Source organism: Falco peregrinus, chromosome 2 (genome assembly GCF_023634155.1).
Source record: "Falco peregrinus isolate bFalPer1 chromosome 2, bFalPer1.pri, whole genome shotgun sequence".
Taxonomy (NCBI): domain Eukaryota; kingdom Metazoa; phylum Chordata; class Aves; order Falconiformes; family Falconidae; genus Falco; species Falco peregrinus.
This window is the reverse complement of record NC_073722.1, coordinates 91,919,611-91,941,797: the sequence shown is the minus strand read 5'-3', so window position 1 is coordinate 91,941,797 and position 22,187 is coordinate 91,919,611. Positions and strand designations below refer to the sequence as shown.

The following is a 22,187-nucleotide window of genomic DNA, read 5'->3' as shown; positions in this document are numbered from 1 at the left end:
TTTGTCCCTTCTTCCTTTTTTCTGGGTAGCAGTATAGGCTCAAAAACATGATTCCGAAGCTAATTTTGTTCCTTGCATAATTCATTAATAGGTGCAAAGTAAATGTATAATGCAGGTATTCAAAATTGGTAGTATTTGTGATTATTGTACTTGTTCTGCGCAGGTATAAATTGACAGCTCAAGGTATTCCAGCAGAATCTGTAGAGCAGGGAAAATAGTTTGGAAGCTGTTTCACAAGCCTCTCTGGGGGTTTCTGATACTTTGAATGTCAGAGAGATAAGAAAAGAGTACAGAAATGAGTGAGTTTTCAAATCTGGAGAGGTAGTAGAGTGGATTCTCAAAAGCCTGTCAGCTTTAGTTTTTGAACTGGGTTGAAATAAATTTACATAAAATAAAGCAAAAATCTGTCCGAACATGGTGCTTAACGTTTTTAGAAACTTTAGTTTCCTCTGCAGTTTATGGTTAGCTTTTTTATGGTACCTTTATTGGCACAAGGGGTGGTAGATATGTTACGAAAACTGGATATTGATAAAACACTGTTTGAAGACTAGTGAGGACCTGAACAATTGATGTATTTTAGAGCTTTAGTCTCAAGTATGTAGGTCTTGAGGCACATTGTAGTGCTACAGCTAAGTAGTAGTTAAAAGTAAAGCCTCAGTGCTCACTCTGCTTCTGAGGGCTGACTGTTTTTAGCTTGGTAAATTTTCTTCTACTTCAATTTTATTTGGAGATCTGTCTCACACACATTTGTAGCGAGAGTGATTTCTGCAGCCTGGTATTTAAGGAATTGTGTGAAATGTACTAAAGACAGGAGCGTCAGGAGGCTGGGATGCACATGCCTGAGTGGAATACATCAGAGTGTGGTGACGCTATTTTCTTGAAATAAAATTCTTATTTGTTACTAAAGTAAACATTTTACTCTGAATCTGCCAGAAGCTTATTAGGAATGTAGGAAGTCCCCAGGCCTTGATCTTTGTTATTTTTAGCCTTGAAAGCTGAGCTTATAGCAGTGACTGGCACCAGAGGGAGCATCAAATTCATGTAACACTCTTCTCTTGCAAAGCACTGTCAGACCGCCCTGGGAGGGGAACAGGAAGGAACGCTTGGTGCTGGATGTGCGCAGAGCAGCTGGGGCTTACTGGCTCAGCACAGAGTGCTTCATACCACAAGGACTTGTTAGCTGTGGTCTGAAGAAAAGGAAAACCTGAGTGACTGAGATCTGTTGCTTCTCTTTCTGTAGCTGAGTGTGATTTGCTTTGGATCCAGTGTTAGAAATGATCCCTTTTTCACTAATGAAGTATTTATTGCTGGTCATGAGTAGTAATACTCATTGCTATTAATCTGTCACTTTTGCAGAAAAGTAAAATAGCTCCCACTGTATTTGTAGATCTTTTTTTCCTTTAATTAGTTGTATACACTTTTACTCCGAGGCTATTTAATTTTCTGAACTTAATGATTAATTTTGGTGTTAGCTGATTCTAGGTTGAAAAAGTTAACGGCATGCATTCCCTTCCCTGCAAAAACAAATGAATCTTCTGTCTTTTAAACTCTGATTTTGACAATTTCTTATTCTCAGTGTTTATGGATAGTTGTGAATGTTGCAGAAGATTGCACGTGATTTGTTCGTGCCAGACCGCTTTGCACGAGTCTTGAAAGAGTCCCTGTGTGGTCCCAGAAGGCTATTTTTTTCTTCAGTTCAATAGAAGACAAGCAAGACTTTCACAGTCAAACACTGTAGGAAGCTTGCAGAATCAGGAGGATTTCTGTGTAATATCCCAAGACAGGAGTTGAAAATGACTACTTTACAAATAGCTTTGCTCCCTGCTTTAGAAAGGCTGACCTGCTGCATGCTGAACTCTTTGCAGAGATTATCCCTGCTTGATCTTAGACCAGATTTATCATTTTTAAAATTTATTAAGACCTTTTTTGTATTAAGGACTATCATCCTATTAGTAAGGAAACTAATGGGTTTTGGTTAAATAATTGGGCTTTGCTGTTATTTTTCTATTTCTTTATGTGCCGAAATCCATTATTCTTTTTTATTATTGTTAAATGAATTTATTTGTTTTTCTTGTTGGGGCAAGATAGCTGGATAGAAATACCTGGAATACCTCCCTCCCCATGTAAATTAATGATCAATTTTCACAACACTGATGATAGTGAACTTCCTTTGCCTTGTGAAAATGGAAACCTATTGAAACCTTTTATTTCATAGAATTAAATCATTGCTACAAAGTACTTCTGAATACAAGGTGATGGCACCAAGGAAATTTACTTGTTATCTGTCATTTGAGTAACCTTTTCTTTCCAGGTTTTTCTTAGCTGACTGTTTTCTTCAGGGTTTTTTTGCGGTAATATTTGAGGGTCACAGAAGAGTAACCTGTAGTACAGGATGAAAAGTTGTTCTACATGATGTGTAGAATCATTCAGAGGTTTAGTGAGATTAAAACAGTTTCCTATTCTAGACCATCAGTGCCTTTGTTTAAAAATAGCTGACAGTAGTAGAGAAGTTGATTGACTTAAATACTAAAGTGAAATTATTATAGTTGCCTGTGTTATTTCTTTTTGGTGAAGGTAGTGAAGAGCTGTCTTAAAAATACTGCTTACATTATGGCTGATCTAGTGCCAAAGCCAACAGCTCTAAAACTATGTGCAGCTATTGTATTGGACAGAAAAATTGCTGCATAATTACCACTTTAGCTCTGTAAATTTTTACTTCATTAAAATGATGATAAAAAGCATGAAATGTGTTTTGTTTTCTTTTTTCCTGCAGCTTTGTGTCAAGGAATATTTAAGCAAATAGTTAGCTAGGATGGGAGGTCATTCTACGGGTAAAGTGGGAACATTTTGAATGCCATTCACATCAAATTAAGTTTAATCGTCAGTGGCAAATCAATAGTTCATCTTAAACCATTGTCAACTTTTTTAAATACTCATGTGCCTTTATTTTCTTTAATGGAGATTCTCATGAGGTGTTAGACAAACAGCTTTCCTATTCCTTTTTTATTGCTTTCCAGCTAGAACACAATACAAAGTGAATTTTGAAGAATTTCTGGGGACCCCTGCTTTTTCAGCTTGAATCCTGGTTAAAATCCTATTTGTTTTAATGATCTTATTACTTGAAATAAGTAGGAAAAATCTTCGAGATAATTGCCAACATTGTCAAATAGTCATCTAGTGACAGGTCATTCTGTTGTATATGGTTATCAATCAGTCAGTGAACCTGTTGTATTCAGTAGTTGCAAGCAGCAAAACAGGAATGTGTATTTGGCCTCTAAGGCTATGGAATTGCTATCTCCTATGAGTTCATTAACATGCTAATAAATCTGTTTCTCATTTGTCTCCCCCCGCCTCCAGTGAACATTTGTCGTGTGCCTTCACATTCTTTCTTCATGGGGAAAGCAATGTGTGCACGAGTGTGGAGATTGCTCAACACCAGCCAATCTACCTGATCAATGAAGAGCATATCCATATGGCCCAGTCCTCAGCGTCACCATTCCAAGGTAAGTGAGCTGGATTTGGAGCTCTGTGTACTTCACCTCACTTCTGTGTGGTAGGGACTTTGCTCCTGGGGCTGTTATCTTCAGAGGGGAATAAAGTAAGATTGAGTAACTCTTCAAATGGGTTAAATTTCTGTTCAGGAAGTTGTGGATGTAAGGGAAAATGTTAGGACTTCAACACTATATATAGCCAGCCATAAACAATACAGGAATTTTCCAGAGCTTTCTATTCATTAATGTTGCTTTTAAAGCTATGTGCATATAATAAATAAAACAAAGAAATTAATCATTTTTGTTTAAAAAGACTTACTATTAAAGAAAGTGAGCACACTGATTTGATTTTCTTACATGGTGTCCACTGGGCTACAGTCTGTAACTTCTATGCTACATGAATACAAATACTAAGCTTATCTAATTCAGGAGTACTTTTCATTCATAGATTGCCCACTGTTTTGGCTTTTAGTTTTAAAAAAAAAGAGAAAGGGGGTGTCTATGAAAATGTATCAGAAACAATGAAAAACTGGAAGTATCTGCAACTATTTATTTGTCAGTGCAAGAAATTAGAATTTTATAGAATTACGTTATTGGCTTATCAAATGCATGATGCAATTGTGGTGCAATGCTCTACATCAAAAAAATTTAAACATATTTGAGTCGCTGAATTATACTGTCTTTACTACAATCTGAAATCAGAATTTCAAAGCAATTAAAGCAAGAAGTCTTTATAAAATGAAACATACAGTAAAGAAACACCTAGAGACTTATAAAATGCCCATTTTATAGGGATGTTAATTTATAGAAGCTTTATTATTTTTGTTTCTATATATATAAAGTTTTGATAGAGACTCAGACACTTAAGTCATAGGAAGTTTTATTTCAGTGAGCTAAATCCATTCCTCTCTCAAATTAAATATGACTAAAAGCAAAACTGATTCTGAATGGGAATACCTGTTGTTGAGCAACTAGTTCTCCTTGTTTGTCATGACTAGTCACCTTCATGTATCGTTATCTCTATCGTTTTTAATGCTGGGACGTCTCTGGTACTGTATGTTCCCGGTAAAAACCCTGTTGTTGAATATCTGTCCTCTGTTACTTCCACGTACGGTCATCCTTTTGCTATAGTGCGTGCTGCTTCAGTACACTTAGATTAGTTCATTGTGAAAATTATTAAACTAAACTGCAAAAAGGTCCATTTTTAGCTCAGTAAGGATGGCTGTAAAGGAAGCTAGTGCAGTGTAACACAGCTTTGAATGTATAGCCTTACCTGACTTTGCAGTAGCTTTCCCCTGAAGACAGATCCTTAGATCGGCATGCAAATGAACTGACTCAAACTAGAGGCAGACTGGCTGGTACATAGCTGCAATATACATACTGTAGGTGCTGTTGTTTCTTACTTTACAGTTTTGGTGAGTCCTTATGGTTTAAATGGTACACTCACGGGCCAGTCATACAAGATGTCAGACCCAGCAACTCGTAAACTGATGGAGGAATGGCAGTATTTTTACCCTATGGTGCTGAAGAAAAAAGAAGGCATGAAAGAGGAAGAAGAGTTGGGATATGACAACGATTTCCCTGTGGCAGTTGAAGTCATTGTTGGTAAGTTTCAGTATTCTGCCTGAAGGTTTATTTTCCTCTGTGTGATTTTTAGGGAAAAAAAAATCTAATTAATCAGAAACAGCCATTATAATTTTCCTATCTTCTCTTGTAGCTCTCTTGACACTGGAACATCTGACTAGTTATCTTGCCTCAAGCTTCTGTACTCCCTGTATCCCACATGCTATTATTTGCAGTATCAAGCTACTTGTGTCAGCCCTGTACTTGTTACAGGGAGTTGGATGTATATTAGTATGTGAAATTCCTTAGCTCTTTCTATTTCGGGTAGTAAGTTTTGTCTAATTGACATTGAAAACAAGTTGAAGTAGCTAGGGCTGCTGAATATTATCAGGTGTATTTAAGACTTTTGGTTTTCTGTTTCTTTGTAGGTGGTGTAAGGATGGTATATCCTTCAGCCTTTGTTCTCATCTCGCAGAGTGACATCCCCATGTCACAGAACACTGCCAATACTGGAGGCCATATAAATGTGGGACACCAGGGGCTTGGAAGCGTGAAAGATCCTGCTAGTACCTGTGGGATGCCACTCACTCCACCCACTTCTCCAGAGCAGGCCATTATGGGTAAGTAATGAATTTAAGAGGCTGGACTCAGCCTTTTGTTTTTGCATAGCTTGTGATAAGTAAGGCTAAGTGTGTGAACAGTAGCAGATTAATAACAGGCAATAGACTGAAAGTTAGGAGAGGACTTTTCTGTGGTAGGTGAAACCCAATACTTCAAACACGTCTGAAGAGGACACAATTTAAACAACACTTTGTGAATTCAGTTAAACTCTGTTTTCTATAACTGTGTGTGTTTGTGCAGCTATATCTGCACAATACCTGCGAGCCTGGATTCTGGCAGTGCTTTAGACAGATTTTGCCAGTCTTTATGAAGTGTTAGCTTTCTTGTGTTGGGATGGGAGGAGGGTGTTGAGTCATTACGGTACAAGAATACAGTGAATGTTCAAGAGTATGTAGCTGTTTTTGTAAAGAGCTAGAAACGCAGCACTTAATTAAGCATTCATTAATAAAAAATTTGCAAATGCTAGCTACTGTTTTATGCCCAACACAGTTCGGTTTTAATTAAGGGCCATTCAAAATAAATGCATAAGCCTGTGGAACTGGTAAGACAGAGCTGGGCCTCCCAAATGAAGTCTGACGTAGGCTTGCACGGTAGGCACACAGCAAATGGAGTGCTGCCTTATATTTGCTAGTGATTTAATGTGTTTTGTCAGGGTAGAGTATGCCTCTTTCCAGTATTTGGATCCATAGTAGTTCAAATCTCAGAAGCCATCCAAATGCTTGATATGTGGTGTACTGAATCCTTAGTATCTTCCTTCACTGAAATGAATATGTATATCCTGTTGCTCTTCAGCCATGAAAATAAATATCTGTAACCTGTCGTCATCTGGAATACAGACAAGACCTTAAGATTAGTTGCTGTCAGTGTGGTTATGCTGTAACAAATTCAGGACTGCAATTTCAAATGAAAACTAAGGAACAGAGAGGTCAAAAATCTGTTGAGTGCAAACTTCTAAGATAATAAAGTAAAAAAAAAAAAAAACAAACCTGATACAGAAAAAAGAAATTCAGTGATTTAATTTTTTTCCTCAAAAAATGTTTTGAAGTCACATTTATAACTGATTATTTTTTTCTGTGTAGATTGTCTTCTGAACTTGCTCTTTGCAGACTTGCCAGTTACTAACAGAATTACAAGATAGTTGAGCTTGGAAAGGGACCTCTGGAGATTGTCTTACCCAACTCTTCTGCTCAAAGCAGGGTCAGGTAGAGGAGGTTGCTCAGAGCATTGTCCAGTCACGTTTTGAATGTCTCAAGGGACAGAGACTCCACAACCATTCTGGGCAACCTGTTCCAATGGCTGACCACTTTCACAGTAAAAAGTTCTTTCTTACGTTTATATGGCATTTCCTGTATGTGAATTTGTGCCCATCGCCTCTTATCCTTTCACCAGATACCACTAGTTATATCCTCTCTATTCTCCCTGTCAAGTATTTTTATACACTGGTAAGATTCCTCCCCCAGCTTTCTTAGCCTGTCTTTGTAACCTTTGTTAGTAATAATTTTGCAAGTACTGCCATGTTTTATGCTTTGCAAATGTCTGTTATTTGGAATTGGAGTTCTCAGATCACGGAAGATTCCTTGACTTGACTCAAATTCGCAAAATCATTAAAGACCACTCACCACTGAGCAACCTTCTGCTTGAACTTGTACTTTTTTAGAACTTGTTCGTTAGTGCTTACCAAACTATACAGAGCAATAGAAGTGTTGAAGACATGAAGTTCCTACAGGTTTCTGTGAGGCTGTGCAGCCAGTTGGAGATAATCCTTCTTGTACTCTCACTGAGGTCTAAGGAGCTACCAAGCCCACGTAGCCTTTATTAGACAGTTTCGCATCAAGAGGATCAATCTTGATGCAAAGCCAAAAAAAAGTAATAATTGTTGGTTTCTTTGCCATGGAAGTGCTTGTCTGCATTCAGTTGTCCATCAACAGTGCCTGTATATGAAGACAATCAAATATTTAGTATTTACTGCTAATAATATAGAATGTGAGATTCAAATTCACTTTGAACAGTGTTTTTCAAGGCAACTGATAGTTAAAATAAGCAAAAAGCTTATTAGTAACTAACTGAAGCAAGACAATCAACTTCTAAATAACAAATCTCTGTCAAGGTACCGATGCATATTTTAATGTGCTATTCTATTGCCTTTTAGACATTATTGTCCCTGAAACAATATCACAAGGGGAGATTTTATTTTACAATATTTGTAAATTACTAGTATCTAAAAGGTGTTTGTGTTGTCCAATCTGGAAGTCACAGTTTCTGTTTGATCTCTGCTATTGTTTGAGGCCGATACAAAATTGTATCAGAGGGGTGTTCCTCTCCAGCGAACAATAAAAGGATTCCTTTGTATTATATCACACACCATTTTAAATAGAGAAATTGGGGAAATGGATTGGAAATATGTGTCACGCAATTCGGAGTCAGTAAATGGGATACATAAACTGGATTAGTTTGAAGCATGTGAATAATACTTCAGTTCTGCCCCATACTAGTAAAACTGTGGCTGTAGTACCATGTCCAGTTTTGAACACTTAGAAGATGTGGACAAATTGGATGGCATCCAGGGAAGTGCAGTGTGAATGATTATAGATTTTGCAAATGGGACTTACAGGAAAAGATGGAAAGAACTGAGGTTGTTTAGTCTAGAGAAGAAAAATTTGAAGGAAGCACGGGTGTAAGAGTCTTCAGAGACATAAAAGGAGAAAAAAGAAAATCTTTTCTTTGCAACCAATATGTAATGAACCTAAACTGGAGCAAAGGAAAACTAGGTTAGACAAGAGGAAAAACTTTTATCTGAGGAAGGATAATGAAGAATTAGAGTAAATTGACTAGTGGGAAGTTACAGCATTTCCATTAGCAGAGAGATCTGCGTGGGTTATTGAGGGGTTTTGGAGGTTGGTTGGTTTGTTTTTAAAGAACAGGTTAGTCAAGTATGTTGATGCAGCTTTGAAGCAGGGGATGGACTAGATGATCTCTTCAGGTCTCTTTCAACCATATATTCCATGATTGTGTCTAAAGTATGTAATGAAACAAATTGCTACTAAAACTAGTGAATGGCATTTTTCATGTGTAGAAACAACTGCACAGTAGGGATAGTGAAGTAACCTCTGGTGGGTGGCTGGTTGTATCCTCCAGTATTTATACCATTACATAACATAATTATTCATGTGTGTTCCAGTATTTTGTCAGTGATTTTCATGGATCGAAATGAGTGTCAGTGTATGAGAACAAAATGGTTTTGCCTGCTGTGAAGTTCTGTTTCATGTTATGTTGTGCATTGCTGCACTGTATAGGATAAAAATGTTAAAGAACTTTGGACAATTTTTTTTTGCGCTCAACTGTAATGTGAAAGCTGTAGTAGCTCCTTGGTTATCCTCTCATACCTCCTGTCCTTCTCTTTCCATTAAACTTCCCCCCGCTCCCCGGAAGTTCTAACTGTCCTACTATTGACATATGTGATGTGTATGTGTACACATTATGTTTGTTTATATACACACATTCCTCCCCACCCTCCCCCGAAGAGGACAGAACTGCTAATTTTGAAGTTTTGACCTGTTTGGGTTTTTTTTATCATCTGTCAAGTTCATAGTGTTGTAGAACATTTGAAAGCCAGTGAAATAAATTGTTAGAGCCACAAACCTCAGTATGTCTGGGGATTTATGGTTTTGACTGCCTCTTTTTTTAATTAGAATTCCTTACACAAAGAGGTCTAACTGGAGGGAAAAATAAGCATGAAGAATTGAAGAACATACAGGGTTAGGCAGCTTGTGCACAATTTTAAATGTTATATTTTGAAAGTCACCTAACAGAAATCCGTGGAATTACCTTGTTGGATGCAGTGATGTATAGCAGTGAAACCTCTCAGTGTTTCATTCTTAAGGCTTCTTAAATTGCGTCAGGCAAAAGGACGAAGTGTTCTGTACACTGATTTGACCTTGTTAAAATGCAGCATATCCTTACTTACTTTTCCATCCAGAGCAGAGCGTAGTGTTTCTCAGATTCCAGGCCAAATGAACCTAAAGCTCCCTCTACTGTTGTAGTTCGATTTTGTAAAGATGGCTGCATTAAGATTTCAGTTTATCTCCGACAAAATCGTATTTCATAGTTGAAAAAGAAACATCTGCTTATACACAAGCTGGTAAGGTTTCTGCATCACATACAGAAAGAAATGAAGTACGGAATGTAAATCAGAGTTTTCAGGCTATTAACATGGTGAAGTAATATCTTTCCTTGTTACTCCTTTGATAATCAATCATACAGAACTACTGAGAACATCACATGCTCTGTTAATAGTATGTGCTAATGATCAAGTGTTGAACAGTTTCTGTAGTAGTATATATCTCAGCTGTAGGATTTTACCAAAGCAAGTTTTGATTCTGGTATTTCAGTCCAAGCATATTACAAAGAGCAGCACACTAAGCCATTCATTTCTTCAGTGAGGTTTTATCTTGAGTATAAAGAACTGATTCTTGCTTTGAAATAGGCCACATAAATTATTTGTTTTCTTAATAGATGCTTTATAGAACCATCCATATTATAATAAATTTAGTCTTTAAAGCAGCTCACCAAAGACTATATAAATACAAGTTTAACATCCAGGATAATTGTGAAACAACTCTTTATCCACACTATTTCTTAGTGATTCAGTACAAGGCTGTAGGGGGCTATCTGAACTATCTCTGTTTAAGCAGCACAGTGTATTATCTCACGTGAAGTGCAGTACTTGCACACCTATTGCACAAGTACCTGCTATAACCTAGTGCCATCTTTGTTACCCGAAAGGCAGGTGTTGCTTTGAAATGTACTTTAGTCAGTCTTTTGTAATGATGTTTAAGCATTTTCTAGTGAATGTGAAGATCTACGTACTCAGCAGCCTCGTAAGAGGGAAAGTCTTTTCAATAAAAAATATCAAATGTGAATATTAAGAACAGCTATAACATTAATGCTTAATTTGTGTTGCAGGAGAAAGTGGATGCTCTCAGAGCAGTATCAGCCATTCAGCTGTACAGGAGGGGACAGTCAGTGTGCACAGTCCAAAGAAATCGGGCAAGATTACTCCAAAATTTCACAATCATATGGTTCACCGTGTCTGGAAGGAATGCATTCTCAACAGGTCACAGTCCAAGTAAGGCAGCAGTCCTGATGGCTTTGTTTATTAATAATGCATAATATATAGTTAAAATTGAAATATTTTTGCCTCAGATAATGTGATTCCTCACAGATTTCTTTTGCCGTTAATCAAAGCTAATGATGCAGAACAGTGTTTTCAAAGCAAATTTGTTACTGTGTTCAGCTGAAAACTAACACTTAACATCGTATTTGCAGTTGTGTATCTTAATTGGGACAGTCTTTGAGGTTACAAATCTATAATATGTGCCTTCAGCTAGATGCTTTCAGATTTATTGATTGCAGTTTCTCGCTCCATTTGTAGTTACTAGACAGAAAGCTGGGTGACTGAAGAACCCAATATCAAAGTAATTACCAAAGAGTGTATATTTGATATTTAGAGCTCTCAGGGTAATATTTGTAAAGCATTACATTGTGTGTGTTGGATTAAAATTCCGATCGACAAGGATATGGTAAATTCATGATGTTAGTATCATAGGCCTGTATTATTGGAGATTTAAAGTATATCAGTGGCATGGTGTGCCCTGAAATCTTTATTTTTCACTATTTCCATGCAATTTTCTCATTGAACGTCAGAAGAATTTCCAGATTCAGTTTAAATTGCTTGCCCCCTTCCTTCTTGTGCTCAAAGTCCAGACGGAGCTATCTGATGTAGAGCCAGTACCATCCTCCCACATAAATCAAACTATAAATTTTAAGGAGTAGTAGAGGGAACTACTGTTAAATGTAGAATTCTATTTCAAAGATGAAGTAGAAGGAAGTAATTTATTAGAATGAAGTAATTTATTTGAGGGGAACATAAGTGAATTTATGCATATGCATTTTAAAATTTCCGTTTTGCAGAAGGTGATAACTACTAAAATAATTTTATGTTCTTCAGGAGGAATCAAATTACAGCTGCAAATTTGGAAGAGGAAGTTCCTAACAATACTGTTTCTTGGGAGTTTGTGGATCCAGTCCAAAGAGTCAGTTGTTCTTGTTCCAGGTGAGCTTTGAAGAGAGTAAGCATGTATCATATTGGAAGAGCCATGCTTAATTCAGAGGTACTCTTAAAAAAGGGAGTAACGTTTTAGCTGGGAGAAGAGGAAACTAATATCAAAACTGTGATCATCACTTATATTCAGGTGATTAATATTCATCTTGTATCGTTGTCATTTGCAGTAGTCAACTTGAGTGGAAAAAATGATCCTAGACTAGAGAATGGGGGCCAGAATCACTCAAACATTTCTCGTTCATAATGAGCTCATCCTTCAGGCTTTTCAGAGATGTGAGCTTTAAAGTTCAGAGTGGCAAGACTCATGATGAAGAGGGGCAGAAGCTGCCTAAGTTTCCAAACATCCTGATTGAGGAATAGTGCAACTGTCCCTGTTTGGAGGAAGAGGGCAAATATTCCTAAGAATCTCTCTACTCCTTGTACCTCCAGTCGTTCTGCCGTGACTCATTGGACACCAAAAAACACCCAAGAGAATATAAAACCTTTACAGCATGTTCATCCACTGTCAACTGGTTAAAAAGAAATCAGAGTTCACTTTACACAAACACTTTTAAGAGTTTATTAAATTATCTGTCATTGATGTATGCTTAAAGTTCCAGTACTGCTCACTCAGGAAAGGCAAACTAGGCACCACCAGTTCTGCTTAACCATTCTTAAAACTGTCAGAGAGATGTTACAATGCTAGAAAAAAAACAGTTTCTAGTGAAATATGCTGTGAAACTGCTTCTGCTGAGATTTTTAATTCCTAAGGTCATTATCTACGTACAGGTTTGATAAAGGGTTTTTATGACCTAAAGAAGTTATTCCTTAAGTATGTACAGATGTAAATGTCATTTGTATGATCAAACTGAAATGCTGATCATGTTATACTAATCGCTTTGGGTTTGGCTTTTTTTTTTTTTCTGTCGTCATCCACCCCAGTGCCCGCCCACCCTGCAAGTGGTCTTTGCCAAAATAACAGTCTATGCAACAGCCAGTGATGTGGCTAAAATAATTCCCTGCTTTTTGTCTGAGCTGTTTTTCCTTTTTCTTCTTTATTTTTCTTTTATCAGTCAGGCAAATTGGAGAATAATGCTGTCATTAATAATAGTAAAATGAATATATTGTCTAACCAAACTCTTAAATGTGTTACCTGCCACCGCAGTCTCTGCAGAGCTTTCTGTATAGATTTGGCTGTACAGGGAAATCGAGGAATGTAGGGTTCTCACAGTCTCTGAAGGGTTGTTGATTAGAAATTTCCATTGTCCAGAATTGAATGAAGCAAAATTGTGTCCTTGTACCTTTTCTGTTTGACTTCTTGTGAAGCCAGTTCTTTGTGTATTTAGAAGAGACGAAGGGATGCAGAGGAATTGTGCGTCATATGGGGGGCAGAGTCTTCAACCTGGAGAGTGTGCTGTGAAAGTGTTGCTCCTCTGCAGCTCTTTACCCTTCGTTATGTGTTCCTTGTATGTGTATACTCAAGAATACGGGACAGATACATGTTTTGTCAGGATACCAGGTGTTTCCTATGGAAAACTGCTGTCCAGCTTCGCCTGGGACATCATCAGTAAACAATGGAAACCTGATTCTATGGATAAGTTCAGCTGCATCTGCAAATTCAGTCTTTTCATGCCTCCAGTGGTAACGACCTCAGGCTGGAATTAGTAAACACAGCAACTGGGAAATTAAAACATTATCCTTGAAATGAAGGCAGTACCTGATTTCAAAGAGCAATAAATGTTTTTGCTGTAGCTGCAGCAATTGGATGGCTGCTGTCGTATAGATACTGGTTTAGTCATTACTGTGCCCATTCTATGTATTGTATAAATGAGCGTATAAATGTCAAGATAAGATCTTAAATATGGAGTCTTAAAGAATTGTCGGTACTTGGCATGAAATTCAATCCTCCATAGACCGAACTTTGTGTGTTGAAAAACAGAATGTGTAAAATAATTTTCTGCGGTCAGTTAAAATACGGTGAATGATGGAGAATTAAGTCAATGAAATGTTACAAGAACATGCTTAAGGCAAATCTTCAGTTACTAGGGCATTAGCTCCACATTATGGGTGATTGCAGCTAAAGACCATCTGCTGTAGCAGAGAATTTGCAACATGTTCTGATAACAGCAAAGCCCACAGAGAAAGCCTGGATGATACCACACAGCGTGGATGGTTACAGGGAAAAGATGTAGCAAGTACACAAAGTTGTAGTTGTACCATTTGACAGCCACTGCGTACTGTAAAACTTGGATGTTTTCATAGCTAGGTCATAAAAAGCAGAACTGGTAGGTCTCTTGTGATAACATACTTTATCTTTGTAAGTAAAAAGCATATTACATGTTTTGAAATGTTTTGCTGTCCTAGATATTTTTTGTTCATAAACAAAGAAAAGGACAGAGTGACTTATTTTGAAACGACTATTTAACTTTAAACAGGTGTAAATATTAAGCACAATACATCTTTCAATTTCTGCTTAGCTTAAAAAAACCAAACAGCTAAACAAAAAGCCCCAAAAAACAAGGGCCAATAAAAATATGGACAGAGTTAGATGTCCCTGTTGTAACACCCTTGGGGACCATCAGCTATATGATGAAAATACTTTTTAGCAGTACCTGAAATACTGAAATTCAGTCCTGTGCTTCCTGGTCTCAAAGATACTGGATACAAATTGGAAAAAAACATATTAAAATATAAAGCTAGTAATAAGTTTGTATGTTATTGCATTTTTTTTGTTTTGAATATTTTAACATATTTATTAATGCTTTCTTCATCAGTCAGTAGTTGCTTTTTTTCTTTTTTATTTTTATTTTGTTTTGTTTTGGGGCTAGAGTTGTACTTATTTTTCCTTACCAGATAAGGAGGAGGCAACTGCTGTGAAAGCATTCTGCCTTTCATTTTATCTGTGAACCTAACTAAAACAGTTCTGATCTGTATCTTTGGTAACAGATGCTCAAGAGCATGTGAGAGTAGTGGTGTAGTTCCACAGCAGTCGTTTTATTTGAAAGGCTATCTTTCTTTAGGGTAATGAAACAACAGCAGCCTGGGTTTTTTTGTTATATTACCTTCCATCTGAGCAGTACTAAGCTTTTATAAACATTAAATCTTTCCTTTGAATGCTGTTTTCTGGAGACAGTCTTTTTCCATTTTATCGGGTAGAGAAACTGCAGCCAAGTTGGCTTGAACAACCTAGTCCAGATCTATGTGACTATTTCAGAATCTGTTAAATGATGAGGAATAGGCATAAGATTTCTTAATGCTGTTCTTTGGGTGCGGTGGGTTTTTTGGGTTTTTTTCCCCCATTTGATCAGATAACTGTGTAAACCATGCAGTGACTTGTTTCTGCCTCTGCTTTCAGGCACAAGGTTTTCAAACAGCGTTGTGCTGCTGGCTCCAGCCGTCCCCCAACGATAAATCAGCCAGGATTCAGCGTGGGAACATCATCATCTTCATCATTGCCACCTCCCGCCTCTTCAAAGCACAAAACAACAGAGAGACAGGAAAAAGGAGATAAACTGCAAAAGAGGCCTATGATGCCATTTCACCATCGGCCCTCTGTGACTGAAGAGCTATGCATGGAGCAGGACACATCAGGGCAGAAACTGGGATTAGCAGGAATGGAGCCCTCTTTAGAAGTCCCTAATTCCAGAAAATATGAGAAGGCGCTATCTATACCTGCTAGAAACCCGAGCAAGCAAATGAATATGAATCCTATGGATTCACCCCATTCCCCTACTTCCCCTCTGCCTCCCACACTTAGCCCGCAGCCCAGAGGCCAGGAAGCAGAGAATCTGGACGCGCCTTCCGTACCTGTAAACCCAGCACTCTACGGCAGTGGGCTGGAGCTTCAGCCCTTGCCCAGCTTAGATGATAGGACAGTCCTTGTTGGACAGAGGTTACCTCTGATGGCAGAGGTCAGTGAGACAGCATTATACTGTGGGATAATTCAGAACAATGAGTCACTAGATATGTGGAGGACCTATAGTGTCCCATCTAGTGACGATCCAGAGTTCAGGCCACCAGATCTTCCGTGTGAAAGATACGATGCCAAGATGGAAATAAACTCTGACAGCACTGCACTGAAAAGGTAAGAGTGCAAACTGATCTGAGTGGGGACTTCATTAAATTTTAAGCGTGACCAAACTCTATTTACAGTTGAAACTGGAACAAGTAGGAGGCTTCACTGTAGCATCAAAATTATATACGTTGGAGATAATGTTAAATGCTTAAATAGAAATGTGCTATTTTTTTCATATCTGGCTTTATAGAGCTGTTAAATCTTTTCGTAGCGTGTATCACAGTAATTTGGGCAAATGTATGAGTTTTATTAAGCTTATGTCTTTTGATCATTTAAAAAAAAGAAAAGCTGTGTTTAGTTACGCAACCTTCTGACTACATAAATGCTTGGCTTTGAGTGAAATTCTGTTTATGACACTAAGAGGCACTGCAATGTGGTTTGTCCATTTGTGTGGGTTTAAAATTACACTGTACTGTGCTTTCTGCAAGTAGGAGCTGACACTATATTATGGAAAAACACTGCTTTTTTTGTAAACCTACTATCAGATCTTTGAAACCGATAGGAGCTTTACTATTAACTTCAGTCTCTGTAGGATTGAAACTGAAAACCCTGACAGTTTTTCTGGTCTGCACACAGAAAAGGGCATACGCTAATCCCTTGTAAATGTTACTTTAGAAAAATTAGGGTTAACGTGCAGCGTCTTCCTTAGTAAAGAATATGAACTACCTAAACGTTAAGGATTTTTCAGCTCTGTCTTTTTATTTTTTTTTAAACAGATTTTCTTTTATGCAAAGATAGTTAGTTAATTATTTTTAAATTTAGCATAAGAATTTGAATTCATTTTATCCTGGCCTAAAAATTACTTTTGCATTCTGACAATGCATAGAAAAGCTGTACTGAAGAGAGTAATGAATGAAAATGTGTAAGCTAAAATTAATTGAGGAAGAATTTTTGAGTTATAACAACAATGATTTTGGTAATTACAATGAAGTTTGCTAGGTTGAAAAGGTTATGTGTACTTCAAAGTGTTCTGAATTATCCAGTGACAAGATTCTTTATTCATTGTCCCAATGTAGTTCTTAATACAGTAAGATGTTTAATATTAAATGTAGGCAAATGCATCCTTTAATTGAGGAAATAAATATTCCTGCTAGATCGAGGAGGATAGAGTGAGGCATGGGCTGTATTTGTGTGTGACAGCTACAAATCTTGAGAGCTGTTACTTTTCTTTACTGTAAAAGGTATGTTTTTGTTTTGTTTCACGATGGCTTTGCTTTTTTTATTTTTACTTTCAGGCTCTTAGCACAACCTAATAAACGGTTTAAAATTTTGGAAGAGCAGAAACCAGTGCAGACACTGAACTATCTTGACCCCTTGCCTCTAATACAACAACCTGGAGAAGGCTGGGGAGATGCTAGTGATCCTTACACTTTTGAAGATGGTGACATAAAGTACAGCTTCACTGGCAATAAAAAATGCAAACTGGGGACTGAGAAAGATCCTTTGAAAAAGAACAAGGTAACATGTAAATCCAGAGTCTTTATCACTGACATTCCTGTTGGACTTCAAGTATGTAGCACAGTATTTGCTCTACAGCTTTCAGGGAGACAGAAAGCCTATTCCACAGATCAAAACTGGAGGGAGATGTATTTCTTTCCTGCACTGGCTCACAGGAAAAATCTTCATTTCACTGCGGTATTTCTGAACCGGTAGTTGCTGTCATCCCTCTGAACCTGTTTGTATATGAAAACACTTCTGTGGCAAGGAATGCCTCCTATTTATATATATTCAACTTGACCAGCAGCAAGTTCCAGATTTAAGCTAAGAAATAAAGTATTTTGAGCCTTTTAGTCACTTGTAGAGATGAAAGAATTTGCTGGGTTTTTTTTTTTTTTTTTTTTGTTTCCTTGCTTGCTTCAGCTTGAAATATCACCTCGCTGCAAAACTTAGATCTCTCCAGCCCAAGTTTATTTTAGTTCCCTTGGGGAAAATTAATGTAGCCTTCTGCTGAGAGGACTTGTGGCAGGGGCTCTGTATTGATTTGAGCATTTCCTTAGAAGGTGCTCTTCCATATGTGACAGAAAACAATTTAATCACCACTCTTTGGTCACCTGCCCTGCATGCATGATACTTCTCATGTACCTTATCCATTACGCAGCTGTTTTTATTGTGTGACTACTCACTTATTTGTTCTTGTGCAGGTAGCACCATGCTTAAAATCATAGATGATGTGTTTTCTGGAGAAATTGAGGTGGCAATTATCTGTACTGGCTATCAAAGTGAACTGATATATACATAATCCTTTGTAAATTATACATAATGTTTCTGATTTTCCTGTTATGTAGATAAACAGCAGACACCTGTGTTTTTTCCCTTCTTAAATCTTTGTTTTACTTCTCAAAGCATTTAACCCAGAGCCCTGAGTTTGGCTTAACAGAGGAAAACAATTGTTATTAGGTAGCTTAAATTAATATCCGTTAAAAACTCTTGGATTTTTTTGTATAGTCAGAAGATGGAATTGGTACCAAGGAAATACCGACAACAGGTCATTCTACACCAGTTCCTGACGGAAAAGATGCCATGTCTATTTTCAGTTCTGGTCCTAAGACTGGTGAGTAAAAGCTCTTTAATTTGCCCTGCAAAGCAAAACCACTCAAAGCTATACAATAAAATCTGAAAGGAGAAAATCACATACTGAACATTTTACTGTAAGGTGACAGCTATAGACAGCTCCTGAGATGGAAAGAACTTGATTCTGCTTGTCCTTTTTATAATAACATAATTACTACATTTGTTTTAGAATATTCAAGTTGAGCATTAGCTACCCTTGATTCTTTCCTGATTGACCTTCGGTGCTTGCTTAGAACTTGACTGCAAGGTTATTTCTAGACTACATCATAGAAAAAGGGCCTCAGTGATTCTTGTTTCTCCCCTGTTGAGAGTGAGAAATAAAACTGAAAAAATGCAATTTTGTGTTTTTTAACTTTGCTTTTTTTTTTCCTGTGTTTTTCCTTTTCTTTTTGATAGATACCCGGCAAGACAATGCTGCAGGCCGAGTAGGCTCTGGTAGCCTGACACAAGTAACAGATCTGGCTCCATCTCTTCATGATCTAGATAATATCTTTGATAATTCAGATGAAGATGAGCTTGGTGTAAGTCTTTGTAGGACTGAGTGTTCTGTAGACTTAAATCTTTGCCAAGAAAGAGGAGGAGGAGGATGGAATCCTAGTGGTGGGTGATTCTCCCTAATAGATAGGAGAGGCAGTTTCCAAGTAGGCAGGCTTGGATTTTACTGGGAAGAACTGCTAGCAAAGAGAGGTATCCTTTCAGAAGATTGATCAAAGAGAGAAATCGTCACTCTGTATAATTCAGGAATATCAGGAGATCGTTCAGGTAACATCAAAGCTTGTGTTATCTGGCAGTTGTTCGGTCATGAGGGGCACCTGTGTACAACTAAGTCACTGACTCAGTCATTGCATAGACAGGCTATAAGAATACTTCCATGGGTAAAAAAATTCATTACATCTAGTTTTGTGTCCTCAGTTTTTGTCTCAGTATTTTGTGTTTATTTGAAAGTTAAGGAAGAGATCCTAGTTTCATTAACTGGTGATTTCTTGGTTTACCTTGTCTGAGAAACTGCCCAAATTAAAATAAATTCAACCTTACTGAATTTCAGTAATTCTCAGAAACATCTTTCTTTCTATTCCTACAAGCAGTTTATTTTAGTGCAAAGAGGAAGAATTGCTGAATATTAGGAAGAGCAGATTTACATCAGTTATCAGGAAAAATAAGACACAAGGAAAGGCAAAGATTTAAATAATTAATATTTTTAAGCTTAATCTAGTATAGCCATAATGATCCTGAACTGGCTGATAGGAGATAATAGGATTTGAAAGTCTGATGTCTGGTTCTTGGCAGTACTTTTCAAGTACACCAGTTTATATACCACTTCTGCCTGTTCTGTGGTTCCACGCAAACTACACTTAAGATGTTGCAGTTAATGTGTAAATCTACTACAGGACTGTTCTGTCAAAATAAAAATCCCAACCTTTTTCTCTCAAGTTGGCCTGGACAGACCTAATATTCTTCCTGTTTTAAAACTTGCATGTGTTGAGCTGTCGCCTGTGGTAGTCCGCTTATGGCATTCCTACTCTGTGTCATATTCTCATTATTGTCTTAGAGTAGTCCAAATGTGGAAGCAAGTAGAGTAGTCACAATAATTTCAAGCTTGGTGTTTGTGATAACATTTTCAATATAATTTGTGTGTATAGAGATATATATGTTTATATGTACGTGTCTGGGGTGGGGTATAGACAGGCAAAAATACCTCAGAGACTTTGTTCTCTTTTGTTTTAGTGTTGGAAGAGACAAAAAAGATACCCAGGCTCCTTGGAGGGAGTGTATGGGAGAGTAGAAAAGTACACTTATTTCGTTCTTGTGAAATCTCATTCAGAGAGTTTTAGAATTTTTAATAGCTTGTGAGTTCTAGTATTTTGTATAATTTTTTAATATGGTATGTGATTCTTCTGCTTTAAGGCTGTATCACCAGCTCTTCGGTCATCAAAAATGCCCGCAGTAGGGTCTGAGGAACGCCCTGTAGGGAAGGATGGTAGAACAGCAGTACCTTACCCACCAAGTAAGTAACGACAACTGATTACTGCTTCGCTGACAGTTAAAATCCATACTGCCTTTTCGTAGGAGGCTTCTAATGTCACTTTTTCAGGACTAAGAGGTAGTGTGCTCATTTTGTTTGGTAATTAACAGATGCCAATATCGAAAGAGGATAAGCAGTTTTTAATGAAAACAGTGGATGGTAATATAGACATATATTTTTAATGTGCCTGCTGAGATTTGAGATGCTCTTCCTTTGACATTATTGTCTTAGATTGGAAGTATGGGAGGGTTTTGTTACAAATCTTCATTTAGAAGCTATCCCCTCTATTCTCAATTCAGTATTTAATCTCAGTCACATCATTGTCATATCCCTCTTTAATTATAAATCATTCTTCTTTTTAAAGAAGTTGAAGAGTTTAAAGCTGTGATGTATCAATTGGCCATTATAGTGCAACCTGTCTTGGAAGAAAATTGCGTTTGGCATTCGACAAATTCAGACTAAAATCACCTTTATGATGTAATCTAGATGTGGACATGCATGAATAAAACCAAAGAACTAGGTTCTAACTGAAGACACATTGTAGACCCTTTACAGATAGATGGTTATGGTAGAAATTAAGCTTGTGCAGGCACTACACATGTACGAGGAAGGGTATAGGAGTGCAGGGAACTTAGAAATTACATTTAGTACTGGAAATGTTTGAAACACATGTTAAAACAACAGGGCTTTTTTGTACTGACTTGCCAACAGAAGTTGCCAGCAACTATTGGGATAGAGAACTTGTACTTTCTGAGGTGTTTGGGCTTTCTTGCATTCCTTGCACCTGAAAGGTGGTTGTAGTGAGGTGTTGCAGCGATAGGACGAAATGGCCTCAAGTTACACCAGGGGAGGTTTAGATTGGGTATTAGGAAAAATTTCTTCACCTTCTTCAAAGGGTTGTCAAGCATTGGAACAGGCTGCCCAGGGAGAGGTGGTGGAGTCCCCATCCCTGAAGGTATTTAAAAGATGTGTAGATGTGGCACCTGGGGACATGGTTTAGTGGTAGCCTTGGCACTGCTGGGTTAGCAGTTGGACTAGATGATCTCAGAGATCTTTTCCAACCTAAATGATTCTGTGATTCTGTTTATATAGGTGGCATTTCTTTTGACATGAAAGAGAAATGTGTATATGTACATGTGAGCAGAAAGGTGAGAATTTTTGGTATAACACCAACCAACCAAATTACGAATTACAAATTACTTAGTGGTGAGGAGGAAGAATGTTTGATTTTTGTGGCCGCTATAAGCAGAAATCAAATCTCTCTACAAATCATCCTTTAATGCCTTCTCATTAACTTCAGCTGGTAATGAGAACAAATTGAGGAGAAGAAAAAAAACAGTCTGAAGGAGATGAGTCAGAGCTTTATGGACCCATAAAAGCTGTGCTGATTTACTCAAATGTAGAAGTCTGAAGTATACAGAGATTGGATTTTGACAGGTTTAGTTGATCCATAGCTTTTTAAAATATGCAAAGCTTTTTCAAGCATGACACACATGAAAATGAATAATGATAGTTAGCCTGTTGCTGTAGGGTTGGGGGATTTTTTGTAATTAAACTTTTTTATGAATCTGCACTGCAGAATTTTGCTAACTGGAGTGAGCTTGAGTGTGAGAAAATGATCTACTATAGAGCTGTACGAAATAAGTTAAATAGAAACACTTCTGTTTTGTAGCTGTCCCCTTGACGCCAGCTGTTGAGGCATAACAGTACCTGCAGGGAACTGAAATGCCTTGTACATCATCA

At 37.5% G+C, this 22,187-nt stretch overlaps 1 protein-coding gene across 2 annotated transcripts in view; it reads left to right on the top strand.

Moving 5' to 3' along the window:
• MED13L (mediator complex subunit 13L) overlaps positions 1–22,187 on the top strand; it is a 203,299-nt gene that overhangs the window by 143,161 nt on the left and 37,951 nt on the right. For both annotated transcript variants that reach the window (XM_027780866.2, XM_055797996.1), the window contains exons 5-14: positions 3,358–3,503; positions 4,902–5,096; positions 5,483–5,674; positions 10,638–10,800; positions 11,683–11,787; positions 15,131–15,859; positions 17,086–17,308; positions 18,296–18,401; positions 18,818–18,942; positions 20,327–20,426. In XM_027780866.2, coding sequence (XP_027636667.2) covers positions 3,358–3,503; positions 4,902–5,096; positions 5,483–5,674; positions 10,638–10,800; positions 11,683–11,787; positions 15,131–15,859; positions 17,086–17,308; positions 18,296–18,401; positions 18,818–18,942; positions 20,327–20,426 — 2,084 coding nt within the window. The remainder of the gene's footprint in view (positions 1–3,357; positions 3,504–4,901; positions 5,097–5,482; positions 5,675–10,637; positions 10,801–11,682; positions 11,788–15,130; positions 15,860–17,085; positions 17,309–18,295; positions 18,402–18,817; positions 18,943–20,326; positions 20,427–22,187) is intronic.